The following is a 16,009-nucleotide window of genomic DNA, read 5'->3' on the forward strand; positions in this document are numbered from 1 at the left end:
ACAAACCAACAGGACGCATGGTTTAAAGTCAAGTTCAGCCACTCCCGCTGTACTTTTCCTGGTTACTGGTGCCCAACATAAGCTGCTTTGTACGTATGTGTTGAAAAACCAGCCATGGGTAACTTTCAGTTGATTGATTGCTAATATATTACAGATGATTAGTATACATAAAGTGAGACTTTGAATTTTAGTCTGAACCAATAGGGCCCAGAACTAAAGGTCAGAAGGTGTGAAGCTCTCAGACTGAGCCTCTGTCACTCAGTATTGATGTATGACTGTTGGGCTGCAAATTTAACATGTACTGACCTATTTGTGGGAGCTACCCAAGTGTGCTGCTTTCGTTTGATTCCTGTAGGTGATTTGGACAGAAGGTTATTATGCATCAAGCAGTAATTACTTCAAATAAGCACATCTGGAATTACGTTCCAAGGGAACCTAATATAAATCAAAAATAATAATAATAATGCCAATAATAATAATCATCATCATCATCATAATCATAATGGCTTGTAATGTGTAAACTTAAAACCATCCCAGTGATGCACGCCATTTTTAAATGCGTCTACACCCTTGAATTGTAACCTAAAAGAGACTCACAGATATTGGTGAATCAGACGTCCTCAACTGAACTCTCAATAATTTCCAGACTGCTCAGGATTATTTTTTCATCTTTCATTTGTTTGGTCTCACCCTTCCTTGTGTCATAACAAGCTCTTATGCAGTACTCATATGTGGTTTTGGTATCCCAGTTTATTTTCGAGCGGTTTAATCACCGGTTCTGCCTGACAAAATGGGTCATGAAAATACACCGGCTCAGTTTTCGTCACTGGCCTCGGATCCATCGGATCTGATGAGCCCTAATGGCTGACATGGATATTGTATGCATTTCCAGTATTTTCCCAAATGCTCATTTTGATCCACCCTGTGAAACCCACATAATGGTTGAGTGGCTGTGCACGTGTACAGCCTGCATTAAACATAGTTGTTATTGCGTACCTTTGCCAAGTTCGACTGGCATGACATTCATCGTCGTGGTTTGAGGGAATGCGTGGAATGTTCATGCATTCAGCCTATCATTGAGGAGAACTGGCATATTAGCTGCATGCCAAATATGACTTTTATGTAACCATATCACACCAATAGAACATACGCTAAAGCATTGTACAGATACCGACGGGTGCAAGCGGGAAGCAATTTTCCAAAAGCTTGTTAAGATGGGCCACATTTCATCCTTTGTTATAACATGAAACCTTTCATCACATAATTTTATAGAACAACCTTACAAATATTATTCACTTTATTAATAGTTTACTTGTACATGATGTACATTCATGTTGTGTGAATCAACAGAGCCACATTGTAACAGAACTGTATGGCAAATGATGTATAAGCATGCTTGCATAAGTCACAAAACTTAAAATATGATGGTAACGCTGACAATAATGGGTAGATGTTCCATGGAACTTAAGGTAAATTCATGTGTTTGAAAAGTATTTCATATTTTTACCATCCCTGAAATGTTTGTAAACCCCAGACACACTACACTTAATGCAATGTACAACAGTCACTCTTTCCATTCAAACAATTGCAAAAGTAAAGTAAAAAAAGACATTTTTAATGCAAAGCCACAAAAAATTTAACACCCATAGTTATAGCTCATTTATGAAATTTCCAACTAAATAATAAATAAAAGCAGTCATAAATAGAGTCAATTATTAATAATAGAACCACCGTTGAACAACCGCTAATATGGTCTCTGAAAAACAACACAAATAATAATATATTTGTTAGAGGTAGACCACTAGGATCATTATTGACTTCAAAGGCAGTTGAAAAAGCATTAAAGTCCCGTTCATTTTCCAATGGGCATCCCCAAAATAATTACAGCTGAATTTCCAAATGTTGTTCTTGTTTTCATCTATCCATGTGTGTATGTGTGTATGTGTGTGTGTGTGGTGAGAGAGAGAGAGGGGAGGGAGAGAGAGAGAGAGAGAGAGAGAGAGAGAGAGAGAGAGAGAGAGAGAGAGAGAGAGAATATAAATTGTGGTAAATAGGACATATACTTCATTATGGCTTCATGATGTTGATCATAATACAACAGTAAGAAATATTTATGTTGTGCTCTCATCATTTTAATATCAGTAAGCATTGCCCTCATGTTGTATAAAAAACTTTAGTAATCGCTATTCTTAAATATTTTCTCAGTTTTCATTTAACTATTTTTTCAATAGTTCATTTTGGAGTCTATGTTGTGCAAGCAATAAAACAAGGAACATTTGCTGAAATTTAGTACTTATGTTTGTTAAATATACAGGGACATGCTTTTATATATTTTACATTAATCAATCAAAATGATGTACTGTATGTACAATGATTTTTTTATGATTTACACATATTGAACTATGAATTTGTCCTTTAAGACAAATTCATAGTTTAATAGATTTTAAGTACATTTGGGGGTGCTTTCCTACATCTGTATTTTGCATCAGATGAAGTGGAGTCTCAGATCCTAGTACCTCTGCCATTGCGCTCGTCTACTCCAACAAATTATCACTGTTATGTATGTATCCGAAACCATGTTTGAATATTATCAAACTCGGGGACATTTGGCACATGATTGCTAATGAAGTGCCACAATTGCAACACTTATCAAAAACAAATGTGTCGGTTTGACAGAAATTCAATACATTGATATCAGAGCCAGAAAAAAACCCTGAAAACTATTATTATTATAATTATTATTATAATAATAATTATTATTATTAACTGACTGCTTGGACTTTTTCATATTTACAGTATTGCACTTAACTGCACAAAATTGCATTTCAGTTTAACTGAAACTTCATTAAAATATTAAATGACAAAAAAGCAGTTACCCTTTTGATGCCTTTTGGTGTTATCCCTTGCTCTGCTCGTTGGTCGCCCCTAATATTAAAAGTAGTATCTGCGCTTTAGCTTGGATTGTAAACAACTTGATATGAGACCTGAAGTGCAAAAGCAATTTTTTTCTTTCTTTTTTCTTTTTTTTTTGCCATGGCATGGCACAATTAGAGAACGAAGGGCAGGACATGAGAATAAAAGTATAAATCCTGCAAGACATACACCTTGCAAGAAATACAGCAACACAATAATTCCCTCCAGTACAGAAAATAAGTATCAAGTACGCCGAAAACAAAGCTTTTTTTTCCTCAGTGCCGCCCTCCTGCATGCCCACAGCTTCGGGAAATCAAAATCGAGTGAAAGTCTTTGCAGAACATGGAGAATATTGAGCATTGTTCATGGCAGTGATTAACATGTTCAGACAGATAGCAGATGCAGATGGAGGCCAGGCCCATAGAGTCCTCCCTTCAGCCAAACGCATGCACTCAGGCAGGAGCACAGTGGTCAGAGACGAACATGGCCTCCTGCGCAAGGCTCAAAACCCTGCGTATTCCCGTCCGTGCTGGGTGTCACCCAATGTCGGTGACGCTCTAGTTTTGTTCAGATGTCTGCCTTTGTTTGCCCGGTTCTTTTTTTTTTTTTTTAGAAAGTCTTCTCATCTTTAAAAATAAGAAATAAAGGCAGGATCTTAGACAGACATCCAGACATTTTTGTATGGTCCTGGGGCAGTGATGTCTGACTGGAAGGGGCTCAGCCACCGGCCTCCAAGAAGTCCTGCCTGTTGGGTGAAAAGTAAGAGGTGATTTCATTGGTATTTAATTACCTTTTTTTTCTTACAAGTGGTTGTTTTGGCAGCTGGTTTTTGTGACAATTTTCCTTTTTTCAGTGTTTTTGTTTCTTTGTTTTAACTGTGAGTGTCCTGGCCTTTTCACAGGCACAGTCTTGTGTGAAAAGCAATTATCTGAGAGGTCAGAGCAGCGGAGTTGCCCGGGGGGAGGGGTCATAGGCCCAGCGCCTCCGCATGTTTTCTTGCCTTGAGTCTGAGGTCAGCGATGCTCGAGTTCTTGCTGTTGCTCTTGGCAGCGGCAGCCACGGCGGCCGCTGCGGAGGCAGAGTCAGCCAGCGACGCGATTGGTAGTCCAAAGGGAGGGGGCGGGAACATCAGGTAGGGAGCATGAGCGGCTAGGTGTGGATGGAGGTGGGGGTGTGAGTGGGTTACTCCTTCCAACTGCAGTTGAGCCTGCACCTGACGAGAAAGTCAAACAGACTGCGGTTACCTCACAATTTGACCTAAATGGGAGTTCTCTCCAGTTTTTTTATTTTTTTAACCAAAAAGTTCTATGCAAATTCCTACAGAGCACGTATTTCGTGCGTAAATTAGATTTTACTTCTTATTTATGCACCCAAAAAATCGTATAACGTAAAACGTATAACTCGCTCAATCGCATGTCCAGTTAAACTTAATCCTATATTCAAAATACTGGCGCTATTTTAAAATAATCTACAAATTAATTTTATCCTTACTGGACGTTTGGCATTCCCAAATTCCACTGAAATCCCTGTATTTTCCAACAAAAAATATCACAATTGCTTAAATCGAGTATTGGTAAATTCATATTATTCATATATCTTAAATCCATACTTAGCTTAATATAACGATGATAAATAACAAGCATTAAATGTTAACTGAGATGGCAATTTACCAGTAGTAGACGGGGGCATGAAAGTCACGTATGGAGAACATGACTACCTTTTTGCATGAGAAAATGTGATGAAAATAAATAAAAGTAATCTACATAGAAATTAGGGGGAATTGTTGAATGGGGGGAAATGGGGTTAGCACTTAAAATCACACAAAAAAATAATAATAAAAATCCGTATTTTTATAAGTTATTTTAATCTCTTGAGCTAAAATAGGCTTGTAGCATTTGTACACCGCTTTCAGAACACTCTGTCCAAAATTAAATATCGGGAAATTCCTTGCTTTGTTTTTCGTTCGTCATAAACTGCCTCTGATATACGAGAACACCGCAAACGTAATTGTTTCCAGCTGAATTATTCAAATTTTCTACAAAGGAAGAGAGGGACGCCCTTGATGTTGTTCGTATTCGAAAGCGTTTGGGACCCGGAGAAGAGAGTGCATGCTCCGCGCGAACGAGCACGGTCCTGTTAGTTTCCTGGTGGAAAGTCAGGTGGCGGGCATTCGCTAGACACAGCGCTCGGTTTGGCACAACCCAGCTCAATTTACAGCCCTAATACTTCAGTTCTACGACAGCGGCTCAACGCCAACAACTGTCATTACATTATTTCTCCATTTCATAATCTCTTTCATCTCTCGGTGCTAGCCCTCTCTGTTGACTTAATTAGAGACGCTTTTCTTAAAGGCGATGCGGTGAGTTCATCACTGGTGCCTTTAAAATATTCTCCAGATCAAATGTCTCTTGGGTTCTCTAATCTCGCCGGCTACCAAATGAGCCCCGGAGGTGAAAGGTAAACTGGGGTTGAACGTCTTTTACCTTTAACATTGGGCTTACCCCAATATTTAATTATCACTGCTTGGGACACAGTGGAGCGACAGTTGTGTCTGCATCGCAATAAAATTGTATATTTCTCTGTTCACTCGAAAAGTCGAATATATATCAATTTTTTCCTGGTATTAGCTCCAGATTAGCCTATGTACTTCTTTCTTTTTTAAACGACCTCATACAGTAGTGTTTATGGTTTGTAATCCAATATGTTTTTGCAGCTTCGCTGTCCTAGTAGAGCTGCAACACAACCACAAGCAGCATATTCCATATCCAGCTATGAGAGATGCCTGATATTAAATTAGGAACATTGTGACAGTGCATATCATTTTCTATATTTGTGCTAGCTTTTTAATATGTTATTTCTCACATGCTGAGTAATGTCCATGCATATAGAGCCCACAATGATCAAGCAATGAAAAAAGAACCATTTGGCACAAAATAACAAAAGCAAGAATGATGTTGCCTGTTATTTATGCAAATGTTCAGAAACAATTGTAACTATGGCAACACCTGCCTTGTATGTCAATAACTGCCTAAATACATCATTCTTGGCTTTGTTTCAATTTAGAAAACATGTAGTTGAAGAAAATTATCCATTCTGGATAGTCTTATACACAGTAAAGGCAACTCTAACTTTCCTCAGAGAAAGTATGTGTGAATCGGTTTGGACATGAACACTACCAGAGCTTGTTATAATTGAACACCTTTCTATGCAAAAATGTAAAGCCATTGGAAGACATACCTGTTGAAAAGGCATTCTAAGAGTACCCATGTTCACGTAAGGAGCAACTCTGCATGCATCCAGGTGGCTTGCAGTACCTAAAATAACACCTGGAAAACACACAGTGCTACTCAGCTAACATCCGCATGGCATTTTTATGTCCTATGCCCCAGTTTGTTGGCCTTATATTAATACAATAAATAGACCTACACATTCCAACTTTTTAACAGCTGAATGGAGAGTGCTGTACTGTATGTGTGTGGTTCACACAGCCTCATATAGGTCTAGTATGGATATACAGTGTGTGTGGATGTGCGTATATATATATATATATATATATATATATATATATATATATATATATATATATATGTGTGTGTGTGTGTGTGTGTGTGTGTGTGTGCGCGCGCGCGCGCACGCGCGCACGCGTGTGTGTGTAATTGTTCTAAATAAAAGACCACATCATCTCAATAAAAACGTGCCGGTGATTATTACAGAATAGCCTACTCCTTAGTTTCAATAATATCAATTGTTTAATTGCAATAATTAAATAATCTGGATTGAAACTGATTCACCTTTATGCATTTGGTTTTCTTGTTTCCGGCACTTTGCTCTTCTGTTTTGAAACCAAACCTGAAAAAAATATATAACGACCATGTGAATACGAGTCCCAGTGATATTTTATCTATGTTTAGCTAACAGGGTCCCTGTGATATAAACCTTGCAAAACCATTCATACTAACAATGCTGCTTTTATTCAGTCGTATTGTTAAAACAAAACGTATTATAATATAAACTGCTTCAAATATTTTTGCGAAGTATAAATGAATCGTCATCTGACCGTAAGCATATATCGCTGTATTTACCTTGTTGCAAAAATAATAATTCTACGAAGAAAAAGAGGAGGAATACGTAAGCACGTAGCAAGCAAAACAAATTATTTTCTACCCCAACAAGTTATTATTGTTTCTGTATGCGTACTAAACCATGTTTGAGACATATAAGACCTATACTGATGTCTACTCTTCGTCTAAATAGCTACACCAGTGGCTGCCTTAGATGTTAAGACCAAATATGGGAAGATGGTACCATGACACTCCTGACACTCTATTACTCGACAAATAACCTTAATTAATTAAGTTAAACTAGCATTAGATGAGCAACTTCTCCCCGACATAGGCCTATTTTACGGCAGTCGTTAGCAAGAGTGGTTAAGGGGACTCAGATGGCATTGTTAAATCACAGGAGTTACCGAAGTTATTTTATATTTTACGTTGTGCGCAATATAACTCCACAGACGGACAACAGAACACTAATAATTAAAATAGCCTGTGATTGATGGGAGGATAGTTTCCCCACTATTGATTGCTTGTAGAAATGCATCGCTCACATAAATACAAAAAACAAATGCACCCGCACGGATGTGGTCCGCTAAATGGATATTCCAAGCCAAATTACGAGGACAAAGCACTGTGGTAAACTATTTCAATGTGGTTTTGAATCATCGCTCCCAACCCATTTCCAATGTTTACTGTAATAATAATAATAATAATAATAATAATAATAATAATAATAATTAATGTAACTACACCCTGTTATTGTTTAAAACATAGGGAAGTTCAAGCTAAGTCAAGTAAATCAAACGTTTTGCAGCTATGGATCAATTCCAATTATCCCTGAATATCCTAAGTAAAGTGGACTACACTGGTTTAGACAGTTATTTCTTCATTAAGGACCACTCAATGATGCACTTCACAAATACTATAATATGATTTCCTTTTGATTTTTATTACAGACAGTGAATAATGACATTTAATTTAGCTCTGCACCAGAAACCAAAAGATATTAGTAGTAATCGAATTACCGCCTGCTCCTCACCAAGGTCTCATAACTTTCAATTATATGCTTGACAAGTGGACGGTGTGGGGTTTCGATACAACACTAAAATATAGGCTAATATCAGCTATCTACCACCAGTCTTACAATTCAATTACAATAGATTTTCAGTAGAAATTGAAAAGGTGTCCCTTATCGACTGATGTGCAGCGCCGCAGTGGTTTATGACTATTAGACTATTTTAAGTGAGCGGGGCACACCATTTCAGCTTTTTACAAATGCAAAGTGAGTTATTTTCGATTGCATTGATATTTCTTCCTTATACTTACTGTATTTAAACATCTCTCTCTCTATCTCTCTCTCTCTCTCTCTCTCGTTTTGTTATTCCATATTGCCTTTATTCAGTTTTACCTCCGACTGAAACTACTTTTTTTTCTTCTTTTTTTATTGTGCTTGCAACCTGTCATACAGACTTCCAATATTGCTTATTCTTCCCATTAACTCGTGGAACATGAGATATCCCACTGAAAGAGTTACGGCACAATTAAATTATCTCTAATACATTTTTATGGGAACAGTATATCAAGCCATTGGCAGATATTACAAAGGAAACGCTGGAGAAAATGAGATGAGTGACATAAGAAGATGTCCCCTGCAGCATCGGTTCAATCTCTTCATTAATTTTAATGATGTGGTTATATCTATCTGTTGTACATGAGAACCTTTTCTTGTGAACTTAGCTAGGCTATAGACAGAACCAACTTGTAAAAACTATTAGCAGCTTACCATATGCTGTCAAGCCTTTCACTGCTAAAAATAATATTACGACTCATATTAATCGAAAGGCCGCTACACGGTGCAGATTGTTGACCGCAGTAACAATAGATGGTCGTTTTTGTTATGAACACATATTTCGAAATGTAATCATAGATCCAGAAGACGAAGAAGAATAGTTGGCAAGTTCCTATGATGATTAGGATTCTAGAATGATTGTGCCGATGTTCTCTTGTAAACCATGTTGATTTTACGTAGACCTGCGTAAGGTGTTGTTTTATAATAGCCTAACAAAGTGATACCAAGGCACAGAATTGCAGCTATGTTTGCCTGTCTACATCTCCAGGTAGCTATTGCACTTTAACCTGACTGTAAAACATTGGCTATTTGTGGCCGTGAAAACTATCAAATGGATTTGCTTCTTTGCAATTCATCTTAGTTTGCATTAGGCTACATGGCGGCGGAGATGTTCCTGAATGTGGGCCTATTTATAAAATATGAAATAAGTAGGCAAATATGTTTTCTTTTTTTTTCATGGCAATATTTTTGAGTAAGTTCATACAAGATAATGCCAGTGCAACATTATGTCATGTTCACCTTCATCCACTTCACTGCCAGATCAGTATATGCTAGTCCAAAAAGGCGCTTTTAACATGATATCTCCATCCACGTCGTACTTAAGCAAACAGCTAAACAATTGCTTGTTTAATATCAGTGTCATTATATTCCGCAATTACTTACTGCAATTTTCCGTTAAATATATACTGTGTGAATGCAAATGCCCTCTCATTGTGGTAGCCTTTTGTGGCTTGTCACACAGTATTTATTTGTATAGCCTACATGCATAAGACCTGTCTCGTCCGTATACGAAAGATAGCAATAGGACAGATAGTAATAGCCCTACTGGTTTATTTTTCAGTAAATGTTCAGTCAGTTACAAAAGCATCAATAAATATAAATACGAGAGAAATACCCGACTTGATTTCCAAATAATCTTACAGATTTACATGCTCCTGGAAAAGCTCATTTCGTCTGTGTTCGGAGAATGTGCCCTTGCCTTACAAAATGTTTCTCATACTTTATTGCATTCTGTTTCATCGGTATATAAGCTTTTGGACTCACGAGGTTTGACTGAATAGTTAGATAGCGCCAATTGGTTATTTTTAATTCACTAGGATAAACCACGGTAAATAAGTAGGAGCGGCCTACATTTTACTCAAGATATGAAAAGTCTGTATTATTGATAGGGAGCTTACCTGGACCCTGGCTTCCGATAGCCCTAGCCTTTGACTCAGCTCCTCTCTCATGAAGGCGTCTGGATAGTGTGTTTCATCAAAGAGTCTTTCCAGTTCGTTTAGTTGTTCCAAAGTAAAATTTGTCCGACTCCGTCTCTGTTTCAGTTTCCCTTGTGGGTCTTCGTCTTCGGATTTCACTTCCTCCTTCTTCTCTTTGCATTCGTATATCCCTGCGTGCACAGACCACATTAAAAAACCCAGAATAACGCTTTAAATACAAGCAAACCCTTTGCAAAAAATAAATAAATGTTAAAACTGCCACTGTTTACAAAGGAAACACAAACGGTAGCCCCCTTCCTGAATGATCTATTATGTTGAGGGTGCATCTGTCAAGAAACAGTTATTCTGGCAGGCAAATAGCAGGTTTATGTCTTCGCATAAAAGCATGACGCATTGCCATAGGCCTACAGGTTTTTTATTTTGTTTTATTTATTTATTTATTTTTGAAACATTTAGTTAGCAAGCGTCTTCAACTCTTAGTCCTTTGAAATAGGCCCGAAATTGCCAGCGATCTGCATAAGGCGTCCGAAAATAACAAATCTGGTTGTAAAGTGATATGACAAAATTCAAGTATACGCTTCAGAATAGGCTTACATTTTTTCAACTTAAATGTGGTTTGAATAACTACTACCAGTATATGTAAAGTTATTATTATTATTATTATTATTATTATTATTATTATAAGCCTACTATTAGACCTATGTCACTGAGCTATTTGTACATTTTTTTTACAATGAGTGATGACATGAAAACGTTCCATTTCTCGGATCCTAGATTAATCGTAACATATCTGCATGTGGAAACAAAGGCTTATTTGAAAATATTGTCTGTACAAATAAGATATTGCCGATTATGTTGCAATGAAAACAATATAAAATGTTTTGAAAGGTTGACGACAAACAGTTGTAGTGCGTGCTTCTTTTTAAAAGTGTGAAAATGCAGACCATAGGCCTATTTCAGATCCGCTTTAATTTTATTTTGCCCTGCTTCGTTTTTTAACTCAGTACATACAATTATAATAAATACATAAATGCTACAGATAATACTGTAGCAAAAACAATCCAACACAGATCACTTTTATTTGAACAAAAATAATAAACATTGAGATTTTTCGCCTTGAAAAAAAACTTTTGTGTATGACATATTTTGAATAGTGTAAATATGGCAACAAACCTACTCTTTATCGATGTCGGGTCATCCAAAAAATTATTTCCCCAAGTGTTCGATAGCGTTTCAAGCGCACCTCACAGCGTACAAAGCACACACACATACACACACGGGCGCACACGTCGCTTCTGGAAATTAACAGAAATATACTTACCTTCAGAAGCCCTTGTAACACCGAATTCCTTTAGTTTTTCTTTTTCCAGCTCGATGTGTTCTTTGTATAATTGCAGGGGACAATGGTTACTAGTTTCTGTGATGTCCTGAAGGTTCGTCTCCGAGTTGCTCAGCTCCCTTGCTCGCGCTAAGCCACTCTCCAAAACTTCCCTGTACGTGATGCTCTCTTTGCTGCTCTCCTTGGTTTTCTGGTCGAACGATTTTGAGACAAAAGCCGTAAGTTCTTCCATGGCTGCTCAGTGGTCCTGTAAACAGAAATCCACTTTATATTTGAGAATGGTATTGGTCGATCCGCTGCTTCTGCTGGGAAACCGGTCTAATGTCGGGGTGTGGGAGGTTAGATCAGTTCTGCTGCTATGTCTGTGTTTTTCAGATCACACTATTTATACACGGCTTACTCAGCCCAGCCCCCATCTCAATGTCTTGAGCAATTACGGGCGGCTCTACATTCACAATTCAACTTTCAGCGGCTTTCGCTGAAATCAATGCTGCAATGGAGCCGGCTAATTTAATTACAATTCGTTAAAGCAGACTACCTACAGTGGCTTACGGCGAATTTTAGAATTGCACACACAATCCAAGGGCCTTAATTGGTTTCGGTGCTAATTCCATCACCACATATACAAAATGTGTAGCCAATATCTTATATCCTATACATATTGAGGAAGCGGACGTACTTGACCTATTGTAGGTAGACTACTTGTAATCTACAACTAGATTGTCTTATAACTGTGCGCACAGGAAAGTGAACAATAATGATGTGATTGTCCAATGGTTTATCTATGCCCAATATAACAAATCCTCGATTAACTTACTTTTAATCGCCCAATGTCCGTTTATTAACTATGCATAGATGTTTACCTTTGTGCAGTTGTTTTTAATTGGCCTGTGACGTTGGTAGCCTACACGTGTCTATATAGGCTACAGCCACTGAAATTAGTAGCCTACATTAATTTTAACAGTGAAACTATTCCTGTGTACTGTATATGCTGTATTAAAAGATTTACAATCATTCATTGACTAAATTATTATATCTTAGTTTATTATGTTTTCTATTGCCATAGAACCACGTGTTTTCAAGACGCGCGAGTAGGCCTACACGGAGAAAAAGTTTTGTGTTATCTTGCTGATTAAATACCCGGCATGTTTACTGTCACTTTTGACATTTTAGCTAAATTACATATTGAATATATAATATGTCACAGAAAATTCTGAATTTGCTAAATTGTTGTTGTAGCTACTTGTATCCTTATAAGATATTATTTAACACATTACACACAATGCATAATACTTCTTCTGATTTCTATGCATTGTACTATTTAATTTGTCCACAATTAACTCACAACTGATACAAAAAGACAATTCGTGTTTACAAATTGCACTGTTGTGCAGCTGTGGTGCGACGTTTCATTGGATGTAGAGTATCGTCAATAAAACACAGAGCGTCAGTACATCCTTATCTTTGTATTTCAACAAAAACACCAAATAAAGCTAAACTGCTATGATGTTATGACATTTGTTTGCATTGAATTAAGCTTCCATAAAAGCACATTTTTTTACTCCAGCTATGTCCCGGAATGATCCAGCTCTCAATGCTCATCCGCCATTACCTTTTAATTGACCTCAATGATTTGCCGGTGTCTACAGCATTGCCCTGTGGAAAGTAGTTAGTCGTAGTTTTTCACTCACGTAGATTTTCAGTACAATTCAAACTCTAAAAACAAAGGTTGTTTCAGATTTCGTTCCACAGAAATTATATTTCTTACATTTGCTGCACACTTGGCCGTGAAACATACTCCATAACTCTGATATCATGCCTTTTTCTCCACGTGCAGTTTGAGTAATTGTATATTCATTCTTCCTAGCAGATCGCATTTATTACATCTAATATTATCCTCCAATAACCAAATATGCGCGAGAAGAAAACGCCACAAGGTACCACAAGCACATTACATGCACGCGTCGATGTAATACAGGTGTATGCTGTCGTGTGGATTAATCGACATTGCTCATGTTTGTAAAATATGAAGTAATCAGATTCATATTGAACACTGCTTTTCATCTGAACAATTGGATTGACTATTGCGTCTACAAATCCCAAGATAACGTAATGTGTAGGTTAATTCATATTTAGGGGTAGACTGTGTGGACGTTTCATAAGTAGCCTATTGTATATTAGCTGTGTAAACACTTCTAAGCAAGAAAGATGTTTCTGAAGTAGTATTTAGCATATTTTACATAATGGATAGGTTCAATATTGCAGAACTATGCGGTTTACCACATTTTCTATATACTGTGTGTGTGTGTGTGTGTGTGTGTGTGTGTGCGTGCGTGCGTGTGTGTCTGTTGTGCATTTTATATTTCTACCCTTCAAGATAGTTTTATTAAGATTTTAACATTTCTGAAAGCAGGTCAGAAAGCCTAATCGTACTATTAGACTACTTTTTTTTTTCATCTTTAAAACGGAACTGAAAATGTCCTCTAATGCAATGTATTGACTAGCTTCTTATAGGATTGAGGCCTATTTTGAATATCGGCTTCAGTGGAATATGACGCTTGCAGCGTCCGTGCGCTAGTATGAATGTGACATCGGCCTATGCACTACTAATAATGCATGTGATTTATATAGGCCTACAACAACGTCACAAAAAATGAAGCATATTCATGGTTCTTTTTCCAGAATGGCCAAACTGTAATTGCTCAATGTGCAAGACAGACCAATTGAATTTGAACACACAACATGTAGGCCTGAAAATAAACGATTTTTCCTATCAATCTTGCGAATGTGTCTGAATCGTTTACGTCCATCTTGTTTCGCACAATGATTTAGACGATTCACCAACTGAAGGTGGATTGAAGAACAGTTGATTATCTACACGTGGTTTCCCATCTAAGAGCACCCTCGAGGGCATAGGACAACTGCTGCACAAATCTGCCAGTACAGCTCATACCCTGCTCTGTTCCAGTCACCTTGAAGTAGCATAGCACCAAATCATGCACAGATAGGCACAAAGCATATTTGAAACTCCCCTGAGTATTTATTTATTTATTTTATCGTAGATCAATATATTGTCGCAGGACCGTTGCCTGACGGCTTAGAAACTTAGACTCACAAGGTTCGATGGAGGTACTTTTTTTATAGCGTCGTTCAGAGACAAGATATTCCACCAAACAATCATTTTCAAGACTCAGAATAACGCAGATAATTTTTACTGCCGGGCAATTCATTAAGCTCACACTAGCCCCTATCTACACGGCACGCCGTAACATTTGCAGATTAAATCTTTTATTGCTTATCATATAGACAAAAGATTTATTTATTTATTTATTTATTTATTTATTTATGTGAATAAATGTATACATTTGCTTTGTAGCTCACTTAATACATGGCTTAATAAACGTTTTTTAAACTGTAAAGACTATTATTCATAATAATTTATTTAATAAATTGAGCATGAATTAATGTTTTTGGTGTGTTTAATTTTTATTTCTTTCCAGTTGTATAACGTAAGTTGCTTTCATGAATGGGAGGGGGTGATAACCGCAGCATTGCATAAACTGTACTGTATTATTTACAACTTCCAACAATGTGAGATGCATGTAATAGATGGAAGTATCGATGTGTCTTTTTGGTCATTTATAATATATCTATAATATATCATAATTAAATATTTTTCCCACAATCTCGCCATCGACCAATTTAAGCTCTCGGAATTCACGTTTTTCAGTTTCTTGATGAACTAGGGCCTTTTAAAATATGTGAATTGTCTCCTGAGAAAACAGAACCACGTTGCACCTTCAGACACGTACACTGCTAGATCTTCAGTGTTAATCAAACTCTGAAGACTTTGCACTCGTATGGAATGAGAGTTCTACGAGTGCAAAATGAATAGAATGTAGAGCAACAGCGTAAAATGAACTATATCAATGTTTAGCCTATTTAATACATTTTACTATGCTGTTTATTCTACCTTGTCGCATTTTACGATAATATTGGTGCTTTTTTCAGTTAAAGTGCAATTTGTTCGCATTGTAAATGTGCACAAGAAATGTTTTGCTGCGGAGCCTACTTGCTATTGTGCTCGTTAAAATTGTATGTCCCAATGATACAATACAGACATGGTTCTCCCCTGACTATGAGCCATGCCATTGATAAGTTAATTAGGCTATATATGCATTGCAAATTTTACTCGCGGTTTATTTGACTTTAAAGTGTAGTCTTACTACTATATATGGGGCCGAAGTGAGTTTAGCTTTGAATCTAGCCTTTGCGTTTTGTTGGATTTTATCTATACCAATCCAATTACGTACCGTGTCGCTCCGAACACATTTGTATAATTGCATGTCACTTTCTCTATAAAAAATAAACTAAAAATACATTTAAAATACATTTTTGATTGTCTGACACTGAGACCGTGGAATGCAACTAATTTTCAAGATATTTTCTTAAAGCTGTAATGCTTTCTGTTAGCGTTATCCTAACAATTTCAAGAAAGTTGATGAAGGGATGCCTTTCAGAAATGGGTCTGGAGAATACTTTAATCAGCTTTGATCAATCTGTGATCTTTTTTAGTAAAGCAATTTAATAGTACCCAGATGCACTGCTAATTGATTTCCACTTAAGATAGCTTAAA

General features: G+C 37.0%; 1 protein-coding gene across 2 annotated transcripts; it reads right to left on the reverse strand.

The window, feature by feature from the left end:
• Positions 1-1,279: 1,279 nt before the first annotated feature.
• LOC118222628 (short stature homeobox protein-like) lies at positions 1,280-11,734 on the reverse strand. 2 transcript variants are annotated; one of them, XM_035408353.1, is made up of 6 exons: positions 11,356-11,734; positions 9,996-10,204; positions 6,705-6,762; positions 6,151-6,239; positions 3,914-4,126; positions 1,280-3,658 (listed from the first exon to the last, which is right to left on the reverse strand). In XM_035408353.1, the coding sequence occupies exons 1-6, from the start codon at positions 11,603-11,605 to the stop codon at positions 3,569-3,571; spliced, it is 909 nt and encodes a 302-aa protein (XP_035264244.1). In that variant the 5' UTR covers positions 11,606-11,734; the 3' UTR covers positions 1,280-3,568. The 2 variants fall into 2 exon arrangements, with proteins under 2 accessions (XP_035264244.1, XP_035264246.1); XM_035408355.1 differs by lacking the exons at positions 6,151-6,239; positions 6,705-6,762.
• Between the last annotated feature and the right edge of the window lie 4,275 nt (positions 11,735-16,009).

The sequence above is a fragment of the Anguilla anguilla genome, chromosome 3, assembly GCF_013347855.1.
Source record: "Anguilla anguilla isolate fAngAng1 chromosome 3, fAngAng1.pri, whole genome shotgun sequence".
Taxonomy (NCBI): Eukaryota; Metazoa; Chordata; class Actinopteri; order Anguilliformes; family Anguillidae; genus Anguilla; species Anguilla anguilla.